Here is a 20,674-nt window from a genome sequence, read left to right as displayed (position 1 = left end):
TCAGAAAATCCTTCATCATGAAAATAATGCCTCATAACATTCTGTTCTTACTTCCCAAACCACGAGTACTTGGTTTTTCAAATTCACATTGATTTTGTACATGAGGTCTGAAATTAGCATCGTTTTAATTATCAAAGTTCAAGAAACACTTCAAAAAAGTTTAAGAGATGAAAAATATGACTTTGCTTTGAAAATGCAGCTAATTCATGAATGTCCCAAACTGATTGCCTCTCCAGAAAAATTCAATTCTGAATAGTGACAAAGGAAAAAACATGTAATCCACAGACCATGAAAATGTATTAGGGGATGTTCCTATAACCCACAGAAAATAGGGACATAGAAGATTTGTGCTTTTTCTAGCCAAGTTACAATTTCACAATCACAAACACTGTGTCATAATATTCCAGAAAAAAATTAAACAAGGCTAACTACAGCACATAACTGAGGGCAAGATGCAATATTGCAAACCTCATTTGCATATTAATTCACAGGGGCCTTTTTGCTTTATAAGGAATATAATTTTCGAGGATATCTAGATGAGATTGCTACGCACACTGGTAGGGACTTATCTACCAGTTTATTTGAAAATAAGTTCTTAGGGCAAACCCAAATCATAAGGAGGGGAAAAAAACACCACCACCCTACAATCAGGAATGCACAGGGAGCCGACTGAGGAACTAGGGCAAGTTGGTACAGCTGCGCCCTCTTCCCCTTTGCTTGACACATCAGAGAGGCCAATTAGTTCTCAGTCAAAACTCCATTCCTTCCTCCAACTTAATGAATAAGGGCAGATACTTAACTCGACCTCAGAGTCTTAGTTGTCGGCTATTAGTTTGTCCCTAACAACCCTCAGCTTCCCATCTCCCATTTCAGTGCTGCCCCACTTCTCTAAAACGGGAGAACCTAGGCATTGCATGCTTGCTTCTAGGCTCTCCCAGGGCTATGTTGTCTGTAAAACCCAAAAGGACTTGGCGCAAAAAAGATACCTCATGAGGCCCCAAGAGCAGGAGTCAGCTTCTCCCCTTTCTGTGCTCAGTATCCCACCTGTTCCAGACACAGTCTAGTCCTGAGGCTGCCAGTGGTGTGGGTCTATCAATGCCAAGTAAAATCATGAGGATTCACAGTGATCTGTACCCCTGACCTAAGGGTTCTGGAAGAAAACCCTCCTTTTCTGGAGCTCATACATTAACCTCAGATCTGTATGCAAATAGGCAGATGGCATGGTATTGTTACAGTTCAGTTGTTCTCAATCAAACTCTGTCTTCCCCACTCCCTAGGCCCTCTCACTTCTCCGTGAGAACCCATAGCTATGGATACCCCTGGGCTGCTCTACAACTAAGATGATAGTGGCACATCAATAAAAAGCCACTGCCTATTTTTGTCTAAAGAGGAAGCAAAGACACTAGACCAAAGAATAATATGACAGTTCTAGAAATCTGAGTCTTCATGCTGGTCATCAGCTCCTAGTGTGTTATCACCAATGAAAAATGCAGAAGCTTTGCTTCTTGGTCCCCACCCAACTGGTTCTTCTTACCTTTGGTTCCATTGAAATGAAACTGTGGGTCCCTCTGCTCGAAATAACTGACCTTTTAATCGTCCTGCTATGGTAGAAGTGGTAGTAGTCCTTCAGGGCCCCTATCTGCAAAGGAAGGGTGGGAAGGAAAGAACAAAAGAAAGACATTAATGCATGAAAAACATCTTCTGTTTTCCCGTTTTTCATTTAAAAAGGAACACAAAACGAAAAAGGTCCATAAATTATGCAGCTGCTGGCTGTGCTTAAATGTTACCTGAACCTTGGTGATCACTTTTCTAAAGAAGGACATGTGATATGAAATGGAGTGTCCTTGAGGCAGTGACTGCGGAACTAAAGATTATAATGGGGCAGCTTAGCCTCTCCAATCTCCTTTTAATGTTTAATTTATATGCAGCATTTTAAGTAATTCTATATCAATCTATACCCAAATGTGGGACAGAGGGGGAAAAATCAAATAGCTATCTAGTTATAAAAACACATTGCATTTTGTTTGCTCTGAGAAATGTACAATGAAGGACCTTGTTAGATTATTTATATAGTTAATTTGAAATATGTCTTAAGCAATTGATCATTCACAAAGATAACATGACTTGGTTTGTTTCTGACTTCTGTAGACAGTACAAATATATAGCTCTTACTCATTTATTGCAAAACTAAAAGTAAAATCGCAATTTCTAAAACAAGACAAAAATCATACATCCTACCAATCAGCTAAGTTTCCTGTATAAAGACAGTTGGTTCTACTTTATCTTACCCATTTCTTTAACATTCCGGTCCTCCCATTTACATACACCTTTCCTCAGGTAGATCTGTTTAGGATGGCTTTGAAAATGAGCCCCTGTCCACTTTGGAAAAGCAAACGAGCAAAACCTCAACCAACCATATTTTCTCAGCAAATTATAAAATGTAGATCACAGAATGAAAACTGAACCACGCACTGAAGACAGAAGAGCTTGGTTCTAATTCCGGCTGACACTCACCAGAGCTAAACCACATACACTAAGTCTCTGCTTCCTGTTCTATAAAATTGGACTTTGGGCTAGTTAATTTCCAAGACCACTGCAGCACCCAGATTCCATTCTTTGACGCTCACATACTTTGGGCAAATACTATAGTAGCTGTTTCTCCAGGACATCCATGGCTCTGCCCTAAAATAATGACTATCATCAGGAAGTTTTCCAACTGGGACAAGTCAAAAGTTCAACTTTTCTAATTTAAAAAAAAAAAAAAAAAAGTCTTGGCCCAGGTTAATTTTTCCAGATAAAAGCTTCATTTCTCATTCCCTTCTTTTCATCACATTCTCAACCATCATCCCACTCGATTTCTGTGCTATTTAGAAATCATGTCCTCACTAGGGCTTTACACAGTAATTAAACGTCTCATCATTAAGATTTGAAAGAAAGTCTAAGTCTCACATTTTTTATTCAAGTGGAAACTGCTCTGACCTACACAGATGAAATCCTGGACTCTGAAAACAAGTGGGGAACGCAGGCGGGGAAGCTTCTCCTCTCAATGATCCTGGACTCTGAAGCAGCAGCGAACAATGAGGAAGAGGGCACAGATGCCAGCCACAGCCTCCAGGAGTGTTTTAAGGAGGGATTTACAGGCCCATTTTAAGATTCCAGAGGACTAAGGGTAGAATTCAGGAGCGGTTGCATAATCCTTTACAAGAAAACCTTAAAATCCCAAGAAGCTTAGAGTTTTCATCTCCTGTAACTTTTATCAAGAGCTCTCTTTGGTAAATACAGTAGTTCTCATGGAAAGAAACAGAATCTCCATCAGGAAGATCCTCACAGAACAACCCCCTCTCATATCTGTTTTCTACACAGTAGCTGGAATGAAGCTTTCAAAACACAAATCCGGCTGTGTTCTATGTCCTACCCCTGCCTAAAATCCTTTAGTGGATTCCCTTTGCCCTTAAAACAAATAGCATCAGTCAACAATTAATAGTATTTCATAATATAGTTTTAAAAAGTAAATCAGAATAATAATATTGTATTAAACTTTTATTCACACTGTGCCAGGAACTATTCCATACGCTTCATCTAACTCACTGAATAGGCCATTCTCCTCCTCTGACCTAGGGGCCTGCGTGGTCTGGCCCAGCCTCTCTCTGGCCTCACCTCAAATCACACTTACCAGTGTTCTCTCTGTACTCTGGCTGATATTGTTTGGCTGCGTCCCCACCCAAATCTCATCTTGAATTGTAGCTCCCATAATTCCCGCATGTTGTGGGAGGAACCCAGTGGGAGATAATTGAATCATGGGGTGGGTTCCCCCATACTGTTCTCATGGTAGTTAATAAGTCTCAAGAGATCAGCTGGCATGGTGGTTCATACCTATAATCCCAGCACTTTGGGAGGCCAAAATAGGTGGATCACTTGAGGTCAGAAGTTCAAGACCAGCCTGCCCAACATGGTGAAACTCTGTTTCTGCTAAAAATACAAAAATTAGTTGGGCATGGTAGCATATGCCTGTAATTCCAGCTACTCAGGAAGCTGAGGCAGAAGAATCATTTGAACCTGGGAGGTGGAGGTTGCAGTGAGCCAAGATTGTGCCACTGCACTCCAGCCTGGGCAACAGAGTGAGACTCTGACGGAAAAAAAAAAAAAAAGAGAGAGAGATCTGACGGTTTTATAAGGGGAAACCCCTTTTGCTTGGCCCTCATTCTCTTCTCTTGTCTGCTGCCATGTGAGACGTGCCTTTCACCTTCCTCCATGATTGTGGGGCCTCCCCAGCCACATGGAACTGTAAGTCCATTAAACCTCTTTCCTTGGTAAATTGCCAAGTCTTGAGTATGTCTTTATTGGCACCATGAAAATGGACTAATACACTGGCTATGCTGGACTTCCTTCCATTCCTTGACTGTGTCACCCTCATTGCTCCCTCCACCTGTGGCACCTCCCCTATCTCCACCCTCTCCCACTGAACTCCTCTTCCTCATACTTCGAGTCTCATCTCAAGTAGGAAGTCTTCCAAAACTCCCCAGGCGAGGTCAGCGTCATTAATTATGCCATCTCATATTAATAGAATCAAAAGAATATGCACCTCTAGTTATACCTTAATTAGTACAATTACTGGTTTAATGCCTGTGTCCCCATCAACCCACATGTTCTATTGAGATAGGAACACATCTGTTTGCTCACCATTTTATTCCCAGCTCCTAGTGCATGGCTCAACACAGGATAGAATCTCACTAAAGACTGCTGAATGAATGGCCTAAAAATCAGAATCCAGCCGAGTGCGGTGGCTCACGCCTGTAATCCCAGCACTTTGGGAGGCTGAGGTGGGGGGATTATGAGGTGAAGAGATCAAGACCATCCTGGCCAACATGGTGAAACCCCATCTCTACTAAAAATACAAAAATTAGCTGGGCATGGTGGCACACACCTGTAGTCCCAGCTACTCGGGAGGCTGAGGCAGGAGAATTGCTTGAACCAGCGAGGCCGAGGTCGCAGTGAGCTGAGATCATGTCACTGCACTCCAGCCTGGCGACAGAGCAAGACTCTGTCTCAAAAATAAATAAATAAAATAAATACATAAATAAATAAATATCAGAATACTTAAATTACTAAAACCACATACAGTAGAGCTACAAGCAGCTCAAAATCTCTAGTATGAGTATCAAAGAATTATCACATCAAGGCTAAATTCAGCAAAAATGGTTTAGTTCTACCTTAACGCAGTACCAACTCTTCCAAGGTTCTGAAAGTTGTGGGTTGAGACATCTCTAGCCTTTATTTTGTTTCATTTTGTTTGCAAGACAACAGTTAAAGGGTAAAGTGACTTAGTTCAATTATTCTGCCCCATCTAAACAAAATAATCTATCACCTTCTAGGAATATATATATATAAAAGCATGTTTATGTCTCCCATTTATTAATATGCATGTTCCTTATTGACGAGAATTATCTTTTGTATTCTTTCAACAGCATCAAGCATACTGTTGGGCATTTAATAAATATTAAGAAGCAAAGTGTCACAACATGTTGGAAGTTATTCAATAGAAAGGCAGTGTATGAAAAAAGAGCAGTGATATTATCTATAAGCAGGCATTCCATCTAGTTTCTCCAGGGTAATGTAAAACAAAAGCTGATGGTGGTTACGTTAGTCAATAGCAGCAAGGACTAAAACAAGAAGCAATATATAACTAACATGGGGATATCTTACAAATAAATCAGAGACAACAGGAGTATATGAAGTATAAAATCAATAGCAAATAATGCAAAGCCCAACCTTTTCCTTAACGCTAGCTACACAAAGGAAAGAGAGAATAATTTCTTCACTCTTAGCCCTCTAAAGCTCCTCTTCTATACAGTCACACACTAACACAACTCTATACACAACTCTAAGTCAATGAATTTCATCTCTTGCTCCTGATTCCGTCAAGTTTTTGTGCTTTTTCTTCCTGAGTGGTAGCCCGCCACCCTTGCACCAATAATTCTCCTATCTCTATCCTTTCCAGAACCAAAGTGTGTTCTTAGGAAAGGCGTTGTAAAGTATTTTATACTAATAAATGACCGGTAGACTCAATGTTTCAGTTCTTTCAGGGACAACTGCATTTGATGAGAAAATGAAAACTTGAGCCAAATAAATGAGTTCACAGAGCCTGTTATTTTGAAAATATAATCATTGAAGTTTTTGGTTTATTTTTTTTTCTAGCAGCAGGAGGGCACCTTCCCAAGGTTCCTACATTTTCGTATCACAAGCAAGCTGATGGCTTTTGAACAGAGAGCTGAGATCCACGTGTTACACTGGCTTTGCCCCTGAGGAGCTGCGTGGCCTTTTAGAAATCATTCACCACTGGCCGCTTCACCTGAGCATGCAGCGAAACCCCTCACCAGTCTAATGACACAGAGTTTGCAGCTTCCTTGTACATAGTTCTGCCGACCCCCACAGAGAGTTTACCCAAGGCTAAGGAATTTCCTGGGACACAGGATTTTTCAGTGCTGAAATAGGGACAGTTGGTCACCTAGTTATGAAGCATTGGGGGTCACCAGCACTGTGGCCCCCTTGAGGAACCTGTCACTTCTCTTGGGCTGCTTCTCTGCTTGGTTTTCCCTCTTGCCTTCCTCAATTTACAGATTCCTCCAAATTCTGTACCTCCTTTTTGAAAAGTAGTTTACCTTCATTCTACAAACAAATTAACCACAGGGGCAAAAGCTGGAATGGACATTTCATGAAAGAAGATATACAAATGGCCAGGTGCGGTGGCTCATGCCTATAATCCCCAGCACTTTGGGAGGCCGAGACGGGTGGATCACGAAGTCAGGAGATCGAGACCATCCTGGCTAACACGGTGAAACCCCGTCTCTACGAAAAATACAAAAAATTAGCCAGGTGTGGTGGTGGGCACCTGTAGTTCCAGCTGCTGGGGAGGCTGAGAGAGAAGAATGGCATGAACCCGGGAGGCAGAGCTTGCAGTGAGCCGAGATCGCGCCACTGCACTCCAGCCTGGGTGACATAGCAAGACTCTGTCTCAAAAAAAAAAGAGGAAAAAAAGAAGATTTACAAATGGCCAATACACACATGAAAGGATGCTCGAATGCAAATTAAAATCATACTAGCACTGCACACACACTAGAACGGCTAACATTAACAAGACAGGCAATGCCAAGTTTTAATGAGATTGTCGGGCATGAGGATTCTCATATATTGCTAATAGGAGTATAAAATTGTTCAACATCTCTGCAAAACCATTTGGCCATTTATGAAACACACACTCTCTTCATGATCTAGACATTTTGTCTCTAGGTATTTACCCAAAAGAAATTAAAACATTATTTCTAGACAAAACTCATACACAAATGTTCATAGAATTTTCTTAATAGTAGCCCAAACTGGAAACAATGCAAACGTCCATCAATAGGTGAATGAAAAAATATATGTACCATAACTTATTTTTATAAAGTATAAAATAGAATATAATAGGATAAAATAAAGATCATACGGCATATAATGGAATTATACCCAGTAATGGAAAACAAGAGGAACAGTCAATCATGAATACATTTCAAAATATGTTAACACAAAAAAGTGCATACTATATGATTCCATTAACATAAAATTCTAAGACAGATAAACCTACTGTATAGTGAATGAAAACAGAACGGTGATAGCCTGGGTGTGGAGTGGAAACAGGCTGGGAGATGCCTGGAGCCCCATGGTGAGAATGTTTTGCATTTTGATTATGATGGTGATCCCATTGGTAATAAGTGCAAAGGTGTGTGCTGGAAACAGCTCCTCCTCATCAACTTCCAACATCCAAACACATCTTTTCCCAGCACCCTATTCAATGACAGCAGGTTGATGACTTAACATCAACAAGGATAGAAGTATTTACATCACAAAAAACTGGCGAAGGTCACAAATTAGGGCTTTCTTTTCTCTATGAAGAGCCAGTTAGCTATTTACCAGCACACCACTGGGTATGTACATTTGTCAACACTCAGCCAACTATATACAGGAATGGCTGCATTTGGGATATGTAAATTATACCTCAATAACCAGTGATTTCAAAAAAGTTATAAATTCCCCTTTTCCGAATTCTGCTTATCTCTTTGCAATCCACAGAGTGACTTAGAGATTGGGAAATGAAAGAATCCACGATGTGGAGCTGGAATGTGACCTCCGGCTCACACCTACCTGTTCCTACCTGCTCAGGTGAGATGGGGAAGAACCAAGTCATCAAGACCATTGTTCTTGTTGACCAACCTCTTTCCAATACTCAAAACTGAAAAGTCTGAAACTTCTACTTGTTAAACTCATTTCTGATTTAGGCAGAAAGTTACAGAGGCAGTGCATGAGATACTGTTTTCATTAAAATTTAAGTGTGATGCTTCCTTAGCACTTGGCTAAATGTGAGAATGTTAAAATAATTGTAACTACTTGCCTTCTGTATTCTAAACTCCATAATATTCAAAGGAGAATCCATGAGAAGGAGGCCACGATCGCTTTCCTTCGTCACCAAGAGCATTCCCAATCTTGGGGCCCTTGCACCTCCTTCCTTCCAGCTGAAATGCTCCTCCAGAAATCTCTAGAACTCACTTCTTCACTTCTCAAAGACCACCTTCTTAGGGAGGCTTTCTGTGACCATGCAGTTTAAAGTTACTGTTGCCCCTCTGGCATACCTCATACCCTGATTTATTTTTCTCCATAACACTTATCCCCATATAACATATATATTTCTCTTTATGTGATCCATTTTCTTTCCCCACTAGAATGTTAGCCCCATAAGGGCAGAAATTTTTATTTTATTCACTGCTGGATTAGTCTCAGCTCCTATTAACAGTGCCAGGCACACTCAATAAATGAGTAAAATAAAGCAATGAATGAATAGCCCCTGGCATTGAGGAACTCAAAATAACAGTAGGCCTGTCTCTAAACTTTAGGGAAAGTTTCTTGCTCATTCTTTTATAGCCCTTTTTGGGTAAATCATTGACATATAACGTGGCATATGCTCTATGCTTAGTAAATAAATGGTGAATGAATAAAAAATATATCTGAAATTAAGAATGTATCACCAATAACTACATAATCATCAAAGTCTGTCTTTATATTTCTCAGTCCCCTCCCTCATCCCATCACAGTTAATGACTTCTTCAAATCACTAAACAAAAAATCATACTTATAACAAGGCTATTAATTTTAAAATAGTAAGTCAGAAGAAGTCAAGGGAATGCAGCAATCTGATGAACTGCTAATATTTATGGAGTACAAGCCAGCTATTACTTCACTGCGGCCTCACAACAGTATCAGCAGGCTATCATCATCCCAGGTCTACACATGAGACAGCAGAGACTCACAGAGTCTAAGAACCTGCCCAGGGCCACACAGTTAAAGGATGAAGCTAAGACTGATAGTGGGCAGCCTAATTCCAGAACATATGCTCCTAACTACTCTAAAAGATGTTGGAAATACAAAGTTTCTAAGGATGAACTTAAAACTACAGCTACCCAGAGATCTCAACTGCTGTCCAGCAAGCTGTATTTCTAAGAGTTGTATAGAGAGGGGATATTTTCTAGGAATATTTCCATCTACTTTGAGCAGATGCAAAAAGAGATTGCCAAGTATCTCCAAGAGTAAGGGAGAGTTCATTCCTTTTCTCTGGGGGCGGGGGATGGAGGCAAGAATCCTGGCCTTCATACCTGGTTATACTGCTGACCCCAGAGAACTTACATTAGTGTTTCCATGTCGGCAATAAAGTATCTTTAAGGCATACCTTCACCTCAAAGTGTCCAAGCCAGGATTTGAAACCATGCCAGCCTGACTCCAAAACAAGCACAGCATCCTAACACCCAAGATTTGTAAATGCTATTGCAACAGGCAGTAGAATGCCACACAATGACACAAAAGCTATTTTTCTTAGACTTTAGGTTTAAGTCAATCATTGAGAGAATCCTTGATTCCTTCCTAAATTCCTTCAGGTTCAGACTCAGCTTTGAGCTGTTCAGAGAATGGCATTAGAGGGCATGAATTCAGAGCAAAATCACCACAGTATAGATATTTTTAAATCAGGGTGCTCAAGGAAAGATATATAATCGCTATAATTTCAGATGTCTAATCTCTATGAAATGCAGGTATGTGGTCGGCTGATTAGTGCTCCCCATCAAATGTCTACATCCTAACCTCCAAAACCTATGAATATGTTATCTCTATGAATATGTTATCTTTGCAGGTATGATTAAGTTAGGATCTTGAGATGGGGTTTAATAACATCACAAGGGTCCTTATAAAGAAAAGAGGAGGCAGCAATTAGAGAAAGAGATATGATAACCAAAGCAGAAGTCAGAAAGAAAGAGATGGAAGCAGAGACTGGAGAAAGATTTGGAAATGCTATGCTGCTGGCTCTGAAGATGGTGGAAGGGGCCAACAAGCCAAGGAATGCAGACAACCTCTGGAAGCTGGAAAAAGCAAGGAAACGAAGTCTCCTCTAGAATCTCCTGAAGGAGCACAGCTCTGCCAGTATCTCAATTTTTCGTTAGGACTTCTAGCCTCCAGAATTGCAAGATAATAAATTTGCATTGTTTTAAGACATTGAGTGTGTAGTAATTTGTTACAGCAGCAATAGGAACCTAACACAAGGTAGAAGTAGTACCTCAGGAGACACCCATAAGAAAAGGAAATGACCATTTGAATTTGGTGCCTTTTTATTCTTCGTAATTTTCAGGAATCCTCAGGTATTTGGTTATCAGCTTCCAAATAGTTATACCAATATAGCTATAGCAATATAGGTACTCTGCTAAGCACTTTTTTTCACATAATCTTGATCTTGTTTAATCCTCAAAATAAACTGAAGTCCAAAATGAAGCAATTTACCTAGAAAAATAGAACTAGTAAATGGCTTATGTATTCAAAGCCACTGTGTAATTAACATGACTACCAATAAACATTCCCACTTCCTGAATGCTTTCTCTATATTATGTCTAACCTTCCCAACACCCCTCCAAAGGAGGGAGAATTATTCTAATTTTATGCACAAGGAAACAGACTCTAAACCTAAAAGAAGTTAAGTAATATGCCCAAGTGAAGAAGTGTCCAAGCCAGGATTTGAAACCAGGTCAGCCTAACTGCAAAAATCTATGCTTTTTCCAGGTACAACACCTTGATTTTATTTAAAACTTACTCAAAGGGTTTTGTAGAGCCACATTCAATTGCATGGGTATACTAACATAGTATCCCCAACCTGTCTCACCTCCTTGCCCTCACTAATATGAGGCCTCGTTATTTTATTCTAAAGCCACCTGAATAGAGTACAGAAGAATTTAAGTTCTCATAGTTTATCTTACTAGCAGGTAATCAAAAACATCTTGATTACGAATCCTGAGCAGGTAAGAAACTGATACAACATTTTCACTAAGGAAACTTAAGACACAACAAATTGAATAAGCACCAGATTTTCCCAGGTTCATGTGAAAATCTGATGGTCTGTCCAACTATCCACAAGGGACATGAGATTTGGCTCAAAGCAAATCACAGAATCTCAGAGCTGGAAAATACCTTCATAAGATTTTAGTCTGCCCTTCCCCACTGGACGCAGAAATCCTTCCTTCCAGTTGGCTAGGGTGCTGCATTTTGTGGGGCAGCCCATTTGTTAGAAAGTTTTTCCCAATAATTAGCCCAGGTCCACTGACTACTCAAGGCAACAACCCAATAGCATCATCCCTCTTCTACATGGCAGAGAGCCAACAGATCCCTACTGGGTCTTCTTTGTTTCTGGCCAAACCTCAAAGTTTCTCCATTTTTTCTCATGTAACAAGCTTTTGCAGGTTACTTCCCCTAGACAAGCCATCTGTAATGTCTCCCCAGAAGACCTGGAGCCCAGAACATAACACATCTCAACTCCAGGTAAGGTGGAGTCGGGATGGACTCCATGACACCATGACCTCCCATGGCAATGTACTTCTAATAAAGTAGCTTAAAATTAGAATACTTTAGCAGAATAAATAATCCTTGGGAACTCTTTTTAACTTGGTTCTCCTCCAGTCTGTACTTTAATTTTTTAATGTACATGTAAATGATAGAAATCTGTATTTCTGTCAAAGGTTGAATTTCATTTTCTGTACCCTACCAATGCTTTTACAGGCTATCAGACATTCATCCATTAACTGAGTGTGTACTATGTGCCAAGCAATGATCCAAAGACACTGTAGATAGAGTGAACAAAACACAGTCCCTGTTGACATGAAGATAATGTCCTGACTTGATTCTGCCAACCCCATGGTGTCAACTGTGAGTTTGAAATATATGTCCTCTACTGAATTAGAACATTTCTCCCAAGAGTACTCAAATAAATTTTCATATTAGCACACTACAGATAAGGACTGGGTTCAACATTCAACTTACAGTACATTTATAACAGTTATTTAAGAATGACCTGGCAATGACATTACGCTGTTATTTTCTTCAATTCATTTTTGTCCAAAATGAGTAATTATATCCTTAATATAAAATAACCCATGTACTCCACTCCTCAGATAAGAGCATTTATTACTGCTATTTACAGTCAGCTATTCTTAAGAAAATTTCTTCAAAACTCATCTGTAAGTAATTTCTGGAGAAACTTACAGAAATTATTATTTAATATTTAAGCTATCCCACCTGTTTTTAAGACACACATTTCCCATACACACACACACATACATACACACACGCACACAAATGAAACAGAGAGCCCAAGAGAGGCTGAGAGAAAGAACACATGTCTGAAAATGGGGTCTGCACTCCTTTCTGTACCATCATCTCAGGAACCTGAAGCATTGCCACATAGATGGAAACAAACAGAAAATAGTACATATTTTTATAGGTGAAAACATTGCTAGAATTACCACCTAGAACAGTATATGTTCACTTTAGGTTCAGTGATGCTCAACGCTGTCTATGCATTAGAATTATATGGGGACTTTAAAAAGTATTCATGCCAAAGGACTGACACCCTGACTCCCACATACCTACCCCAGAGATTCTGATTCTGACTTAAGGGTCTGAGTTAAGGCCAGGGCATCGGTACTTTTCTCTTTGAAAACCATCTAGGTGATTCTAATATGCAGTCAAGGTGAAGAACTACTGTTCCAATTCATCCATCTCATTCAGCAGAAATAGAAACATTTACCCTGAATCCTGCAATCTCCATTTAAATATTCCTACCTAGTTCATTAAAATAAGCTTAAATGAAAAAAACCTCTAATCACTTTTTTATTTTAAAACTAATGTAACTGGCATGTTTCATTCTTTTATGCCTTCCATTAATGATTCCAAAAGCTCTCTCTCCCCTCAAAAAAAAATTTAGAAAATATGTATTTGAATGTGTATGGTATATTCAGATTCAGAATTGCCAACATTTTTTCATACTGGTAAACAGAGGCTATTTTGAACTCTATAGCACTTTTTAATTTTGTTGTTGTTACTGTTGCTGTTTTTTTTTTTTTTTTTTTGGAGGCAGAGTCTCACTCTGTCACCCAGGCTGGAATGCAGTGGTGCAATCTCGGCTCACTGCAACCTCTGCTTTCCAGGTTCAAGCTATTCTCATGCCTCAGCCTCCAGAATAACTGAGATTACAGGTGTGTGCCACCATGCCCAACTAATTTTTGTATTTTTAGTAGAGACAGGGTTTTGTCATGTTGCCCAGGCTGGTCTTGAACTCCTGAGCTCAGGCAAACTACCCAGCTTGGCCTCCCAAAGTGCTGGGACTACAGGCATGAGCCATAGCACCCAGCCTTGAGCTCTATAGCATTTTAAATAACCCATTTTATTCTTAAAGGAGAAGATTCAGAGTAGAGAAGATGTGAGCATTAAATTAAAAACATGTGATAGATTCTAGCACTTTGGGAGGCCGAGGCAGGAAGATCGCTTGAGCCCAGGAGTTTGAGGCCGCAATGAGCTCTCATCACCACAGCACTCCAGCCTGGGTGACAGAAAGAGACCCCACCTCTTTTTTTTTTTTTTTTTTTTTATTATACTTTAAGTTCTAGGGTACATGTGCACAATGTGCAGGTTTGTTACATATGTATGTATACATGTGCCATGTTGGCATGCTGCACCCATTAACTCGTCATTTATATTACGTGTATCTCCTAATACTATCCCTCCCCCAACCCCCTCCCCACAATAGGACCCAGTGTGTGATGCTCCCCTTCCTGTGTCCAAGTGATCTCATTGTTAAATTCCCACCTATGAGTGAGAACATGCGGTGTTTGGTTTTCTGTTCTTGCGATAGTTTGCTGAGAATGATGGTTTCCAGCTGCATCCATGTCCCTACAAAGGACACGAACTCATCCTTTTTTATGGCTGCATAGTATTCCATGGTGTATATGTGCCACCTTTTCTTAATCCAGTCTGTCACTGATGGACATTTGGGTTGATTCCAAGTCTTTGCTATTGTGAATAGTGCCGCAATAAACATACGTGTGCATGTGTCTTTATAGCAGCATGACTTATAATCCTTTGAGTATATCCCCAGTAATGGGATGGCCAGGTCAAATGGTATTTCTAGTTCTAGATCCTTGAGGAATCGCCACACTGTCTTCCACAATGGTTGAACTAGTTTACAGTCCTACCAACAGTGTAAAAGTGTTCCTATTTCTCCACATCCTCTCCAGCACCTGTTGTTTCCTGACTTTTTAATGATTGCCATTCTAACTGGTGTGAGATGGTATCTCATTGTGGTTTTGATTTGCATTTCTCTGATGGCCAGCAATGATGAGCATTTTTTCATGTGTCTGTTGGCTGTATGAATGTCTTCCTTTGAGAAGTATCTGTTCATATCCTTTGTCCACTTTTTGATGGGGTTGTTTGTTTTTTTCTTGTAAATTTGATTGAGTTCTTTATAGGTTCTGGATATTAGCCCTTTGTCAGATGAGTAGATTGCAAAAATTTTCTCCCATTCTGTAGGTTGCCTGTTCACTCTGATGGTAGTTTCTTTTGCTGTGCAGAAAGCTCTTTAATTAGATCCCATTTGTCAATTTTGGCTTTTGTTGCCGTTGCTTTTGGTGTTTTAGACATGAAGTCCTTGCCCGTGCCTATGTCCTGGATGGTATTACCTAGGTTTTCTTCTAGGGTTTTTATGGTTTTAGGTCTAACATTTAAGTCTCTAATCCATCTTGAATTTATTTTCGTATAAGGAGTAAGTCGCCATCATCACAGACCCCACCTCTTAAAAAACAAAACAAAACAAAAAACATGTGATAGAGTCTAGCTTGGGACAGCTTATGGCCCTGTCACTCCAAGTTTAAAAACCCTCTTAGGAGGAGAAGCTCCCCCTGTATCTTTGCTAATGGCTATTCAGTTCAGAGATGTTTCTTTGTGTGTGTGTGTGTGACGGAGTCTCACTCTATCTCTAAGGCTGGAGTGCAGTGGTTTACTGCAACCTTTGCCTCCCGCGTTCAAGTGATTCCCCTCCCCCAGCCTCCTGAGTAGTTGGGAATACAGGCATGTGCCACCATACACAGCTCATTTTTGTATTTTTTGGTAAAGACGGGGTTTCACCAGGTTGGCTAGGCTGGTCTCGAACTCATGACCTCAGGTGATCCACCCACGTCGGCTTCCCAAAGTACTGGGATGACAGGCGTGAGCCACCACCCCCAGCCCAGAGATGCTATTTGTTCACTTGTTCCCATCTGAGTCCTTCTAAGGATTGGCAGAGTTAGCACCTGCACGGTGGTGACCACAAAAGTGGGCCCAGAGCAGGGGAAGAGCAGCAGCATCTGTGGATAATGGCAGAGGGGAAATGGGCGAGGCTTTTAACCAGATGTGAAGTTCTGCATCTAGGCAGATGTGAGGATGGTTCCTAGTTTTACAGTTCCTGAGGTTCAGACACTGTTGGCAGCCATTGGCTTGTTGTAGTAATTAAAGACATTACAGATACACGCCTATCAAAACAGATAAAAATAAAAGGAAAAAATGGAATATCAAACGATGGTGAGGATGTGGGGTAAGTGGAATACTCATACACTGTTGTTGGGAATACCTGGAAAACAGTTTGGCAGTTTCACATAAAATTAAATACAACCCAGAAATCCTACTCCTAAGTATATTCCCCAAGAAAAATAAAAACTCAACATTCACTCAAAAACTGGTACATGACTATTAGAGCAGCTTTAAGTCATAATCACCAAAAACTGGAAACCACCCAGTGCCCTACAGCTGGTGAACAGATAAACCAGTACATCCATACAATGTAATACTGCTCATCAATAAAAAGGAGCAAACTATTGATTAATTAATCAAGGATGAATCTCAGATGCATTACAACAAAGGAAAAAGCAAAACTCAGAGGGCTGCCTACTGTATTATTCCAGTTACATGACCTTCTGGAAAAGGCAAGGTACACCAGAACACACATTAGCAGCTGCCAGGGGTGAGAGGTGAGAGGTAAGGCAAAAGGCTGACCACACAGCAGCACTAAGGAATTTTTCGAGGCCAAGGAATTTTTCTGTATCTTTCTTATGGTGGTAGCTATACAACCATACGCATTTGTCAAAACGTACAGAATTGTACAGTGAATTTCATTGCATGCAAATGATACCTCAATAAACCTGATTTTTTTTAACTCTATAGAGAAAAGCCCTGTCATCAAGAGAGCTAGTTGGAAAGGTAATGCAAAAGGAAAGGCAAAACATTAAGAAGTTATTTGTTTAGATTAAAATATATGATCAAATTGATGTTATTCAATTGAAGAACTTCCCTCAAGCCATAGCAACCACATCAACATTTGGAACTATACAGTGCAAAAAGCAACCTCGAGAATCATTTACAATATGTAAAGCCTCCCTTTTATGAAATAAATGAAATACTTCAGCATTTCTAGTAAAGTGCTGCTTTCCACTAACATGACCATCTTAGTCACAACAAAATACAAACGATTATGCTACATGATGGAGTCATTTGGAACTACTGTAAACTGAAAAAAAAAAAAAAAAAACGGCTGGCAATTTTGAAACAAAGATGAGAAGCTGTGTATAGTTTGATGTCCCCTAAGTGCTATCAGCCATACAACACCTAATATAAATGTCTTGAAATCAGTAATAAAAATCTGTAAATCAGTGGCTCTCAAAGTGTGGCCCTGGGGCCAGAAGCAATGGACCAGCAGCATTGGCATCTATGAGCTTGGCAGAAATGCATGTTAATGGCCGGGCGCGGTGGCTCAAGCCTGTAATCCCAGCACTTTGGGAGGCCGAGACGGCGGATCACGAGGTCAGGAGATCGAGACCATCCTGGCTAAACGGTGAAACCCCGTCTCTACTAAAAATACAAAAACTAGCTGGGCGAGGTGGCGGGCGCCTGTAGTCTCAGCTACTCGGGAGGCTGAGGCAGGAGAATGGCGTAAACCCGGGAGGCGGAGCTTGCGGTGAGCTGAGATCCGGCCACTGCACTCCAGTCCGGGCGACAGAGCAAGACTCCGCCTCAAAAAAAAAAAAAAAAAAAAAAATGCATGTTAATCAGCCCCACCCTAACTGAATCAGAATCTAGTCATCATCTGCTCAGCCGCTCAATCTACGAGGTGAGAAGGAGGTCACCAAGCATGTTGATGAAGCAACATTCAACAAAGGGTGCAAACACATTATCGTCCTTCCTGACCTGTGCAGTCAAGATGAAGCACCAATACACGCTGCATATACCCACCCAATCTATATTAATTTTTATTCTTTTATAATGCTAAGGGCCCAACCTATGTTTAAAATAAAACGGGCTTTCAAGAAGAGTTTTATCCAAACTCAACTCTAGAAGATAATGAAAAAACATTAATAATATTCACAGTATTAGAAGAAGTATAGTTACCTATGAGAAACTATCTTGAGGAAAACTCAGTTCACCTCATAACCAAGTGAGTAAAATTTCAGAACTAAAAATTCCCAGGTGACATGCATACTAATAATTGTAACTATTAAAAATTAAAAGTTTGTCTTCCCATAACCCATTAGGTCCTGCCATATTCTACTTTAGGTTAATGCTCTTCTTAGCTTCTACTTCCTAAATAGAAGGACCAATAATAATCTCTAAATTTTCCTTCCTCTTTTCAAGTAAAATGTTTAGATATCTCAACAGATATCTTAGTAGAAAAATGTTATTCTTATCAGGCTTAACAGGAGTTCATCAAATGCAAGCAAGATGAATAAAGTAATCCCAAATATCTTTACAATTGTATCAGCAGGTATGTGCAATGTGTAAAACCAGGCTTTATTTGCATTAAATTATCAACGTCTCCTCTTGGGGTTCTGTTGTACTGATACTATCTGCCCATGATATCCATGAACTATAAATCCTGATTCTGCATAAATGAACCATCTACTGTTTGAGCTGCCTCAGGGCAAATATTGAATCTGATGCTAGCTCCCAGGTGACACATGGCTCTTCAGCAGATCATGCTCAAAGCAACAAAAATTTGATATCAGCCTAATTAAAATATTACCAAGATAGATCTGCTGCCTCTCACTTCACACACACTTGTTCCCAAAACACACAAAAAAATGCCAAGTGTTTTGGATTATCTGTGTTTCAGCATCATACGTGATTGTCCACTTCAACAGTTTTACAACCTTGTAAACAGAATAAATAACTTAATAGGCCATGTGTCTTTGTCTTACTGTCTTATCCTATGTAACACCAATATTAACTGCTTATATTCATATGCTTTTCCCATTTTTTTTTTTTTTATCTGAGACAGTCTCCCTTTGTCACCCAGGATGGAGTGCAGTGTGCAATCTCAGCTCACTGCAGCCTCTCAATTCACTGCTCACTGCAACCTCTCAGCTCACTGCAAGCCTCCCATGTTCAAGCAATTCTCCTGCCTCAGCCTCCTGAATAGCTGGGATTACAGGCACGTGCCACCATGCCCAGCTAATTTTCGTATTTTTAGTAGAGACAGGGTTTCACCATGTTGGTCAGGCTAGTCTCCAACTCCTGACCTCATGATCCATCTGCCTCGGCCTCCCAAAGTGCTGGGATTACAGGCGTGAGCCACCTCACCCAGCCCTGCTTTTCCCATCTTTAAAGAGCTTTCCCTTACATTGTTTTATGTAAGGTAACATCACCTCTTTGGGAAACTTGTCAATTACTTCCTGTTACTTTTATAAGATCACAAACGCCTTTATTGGACCCAAGGGGCTATCCTCTCTGGCTCCCATTTACCTGTCTAATATCATCCCCTAACACCTCCCCCTAACCCTCACTCACTATGCAGCAACCCACTGGCCTTCCTTCCAGCCTCAGAACTCTTGCACTTGCTGCCCCATCTGCCTGGAAATCTCTTTTTTTCAATCTCTTGCTTCTTACTTCCTTCTCGTTTTTTAGATCTTAGCTCAAATATCACTTCTTCAGAAGTCAAAGTCTTCTTTGACCTCTCTGCTAAATTGCCTTCCCCAGTTACTCTCTATCTGGTCAAGCAGTTTATTTCCTTACTTTAAACACGCCGCTATATTGCCAGCATCTATCACAGTGGGTGGGATAGAGCGGTTGCCCAGTAAACATTTACAGAATGAATAAGTTATAATCTCCATTTTTGAAATAATAACACTGAGGTTCCGCAAAATTCAGTAATTTACCCAAGTTTATACTAATAGCAAGAGAAACAAACAAGATTTTTCTGACACCAAGCTCAGTGCTATTTTCACCATACTATATTAAACCCAAATAGGCTAAATGCTACAGTATATCATAATTGGTGCTTGGAGTCATATTTTCAATTTTTATTAAAGTTTGAACCCCGACCTGATTAACTTTAAGATTAATATCTTTATCTCAACAATTCCTGAGCCTGGTTTTAAAGTGCCAAGCTTTTAATTTTCTTTCTTAACATAAAAAGTCCACTGACCTTTATCTCGGCAGTTTGCTTAGTCTTAAATATGTGTCAAATAAACCCAAAAAAGAGTTTAAATAACCATTATGCCTACCAAGTAAATGTTTGTATCCATAAAATAGAAAGTTAGAAGTGATGTTTAAGAATATGTAACTTCCCCCACTAGATTGACTTTTAAGTATCTCTCTTCCATCACTCTAAGTACTTACTGTTGATATAAAAGATAAACTCAATACAGTGTTTTACCAAAAGAATCACTGCAATATTTATAGATTTTTGTAGCAACTCAAGACTTATACTTATCTGGATGATTCCTCATATCTGCATAAATGAAGAAAAAGTACGTTTAATATATATTAAGCTTCCATCAGAGGTTTCTACACAACTGAAAATTAATCCATGAATTACCTTAATATTCCAAACACCAGACATTGCTTGTTTTATTTGCATTGTTCAAATACATGTAGGTAATTTAGTGGAAGAACAGGGCTTCACAAGTTTTCCTCCCTCTTAGTTCTAACATGCCAACAGTCTGTCACTAAGTTGTGAAATAGGTGTAAAGCCCCAAGAAATTAAAGTGATAAAGACCAAGAGTGGGGAATGGTTACCACAGCCACAAGTACTTTCTCCTACTTCAAATGTATCATGTTAATTTTGATTCTTAACAGTGACTGCATTAGATATGCAGATACGTCTCTATTCTATTGATTTGGTTACTGTATAACTTCTACAGACCCAAAAACAGAACAGGCTGCTCAACGTGATGGAGGCAGCAACTTACTCCTCATCACACAATTTCACAAACCATATAATACAGTCAGGATCAGCCAAGGAAAGCCAAGGTTAGCT

The 20,674-nt window shown here is 39.9% G+C and overlaps 1 protein-coding gene across 3 annotated transcripts in view; it reads right to left on the bottom strand.

The window, feature by feature from the left end:
* The window catches only part of PCSK5 (proprotein convertase subtilisin/kexin type 5), a 475,536-nt gene that overhangs the window by 431,704 nt on the left and 23,158 nt on the right, over positions 1-20,674 (bottom strand). For all 3 annotated transcript variants that reach the window (XM_023213308.1, XM_031934085.1, XM_023213309.2), the window contains exon 2: positions 1,535-1,639. In XM_023213308.1, the coding sequence (XP_023069076.1) occupies positions 1,535-1,639 (105 nt within the window). The remainder of the gene's footprint in view (positions 1-1,534; positions 1,640-20,674) is intronic.

The sequence above is a fragment of the Piliocolobus tephrosceles genome, chromosome 14 (assembly GCF_002776525.5).
Source record: "Piliocolobus tephrosceles isolate RC106 chromosome 14, ASM277652v3, whole genome shotgun sequence".
Taxonomy (NCBI): Eukaryota; Metazoa; Chordata; class Mammalia; order Primates; family Cercopithecidae; genus Piliocolobus; species Piliocolobus tephrosceles.
The sequence above is the reverse complement of the archived record's forward strand: the minus strand, read 5'-3'. Positions and strand labels throughout refer to the sequence as shown.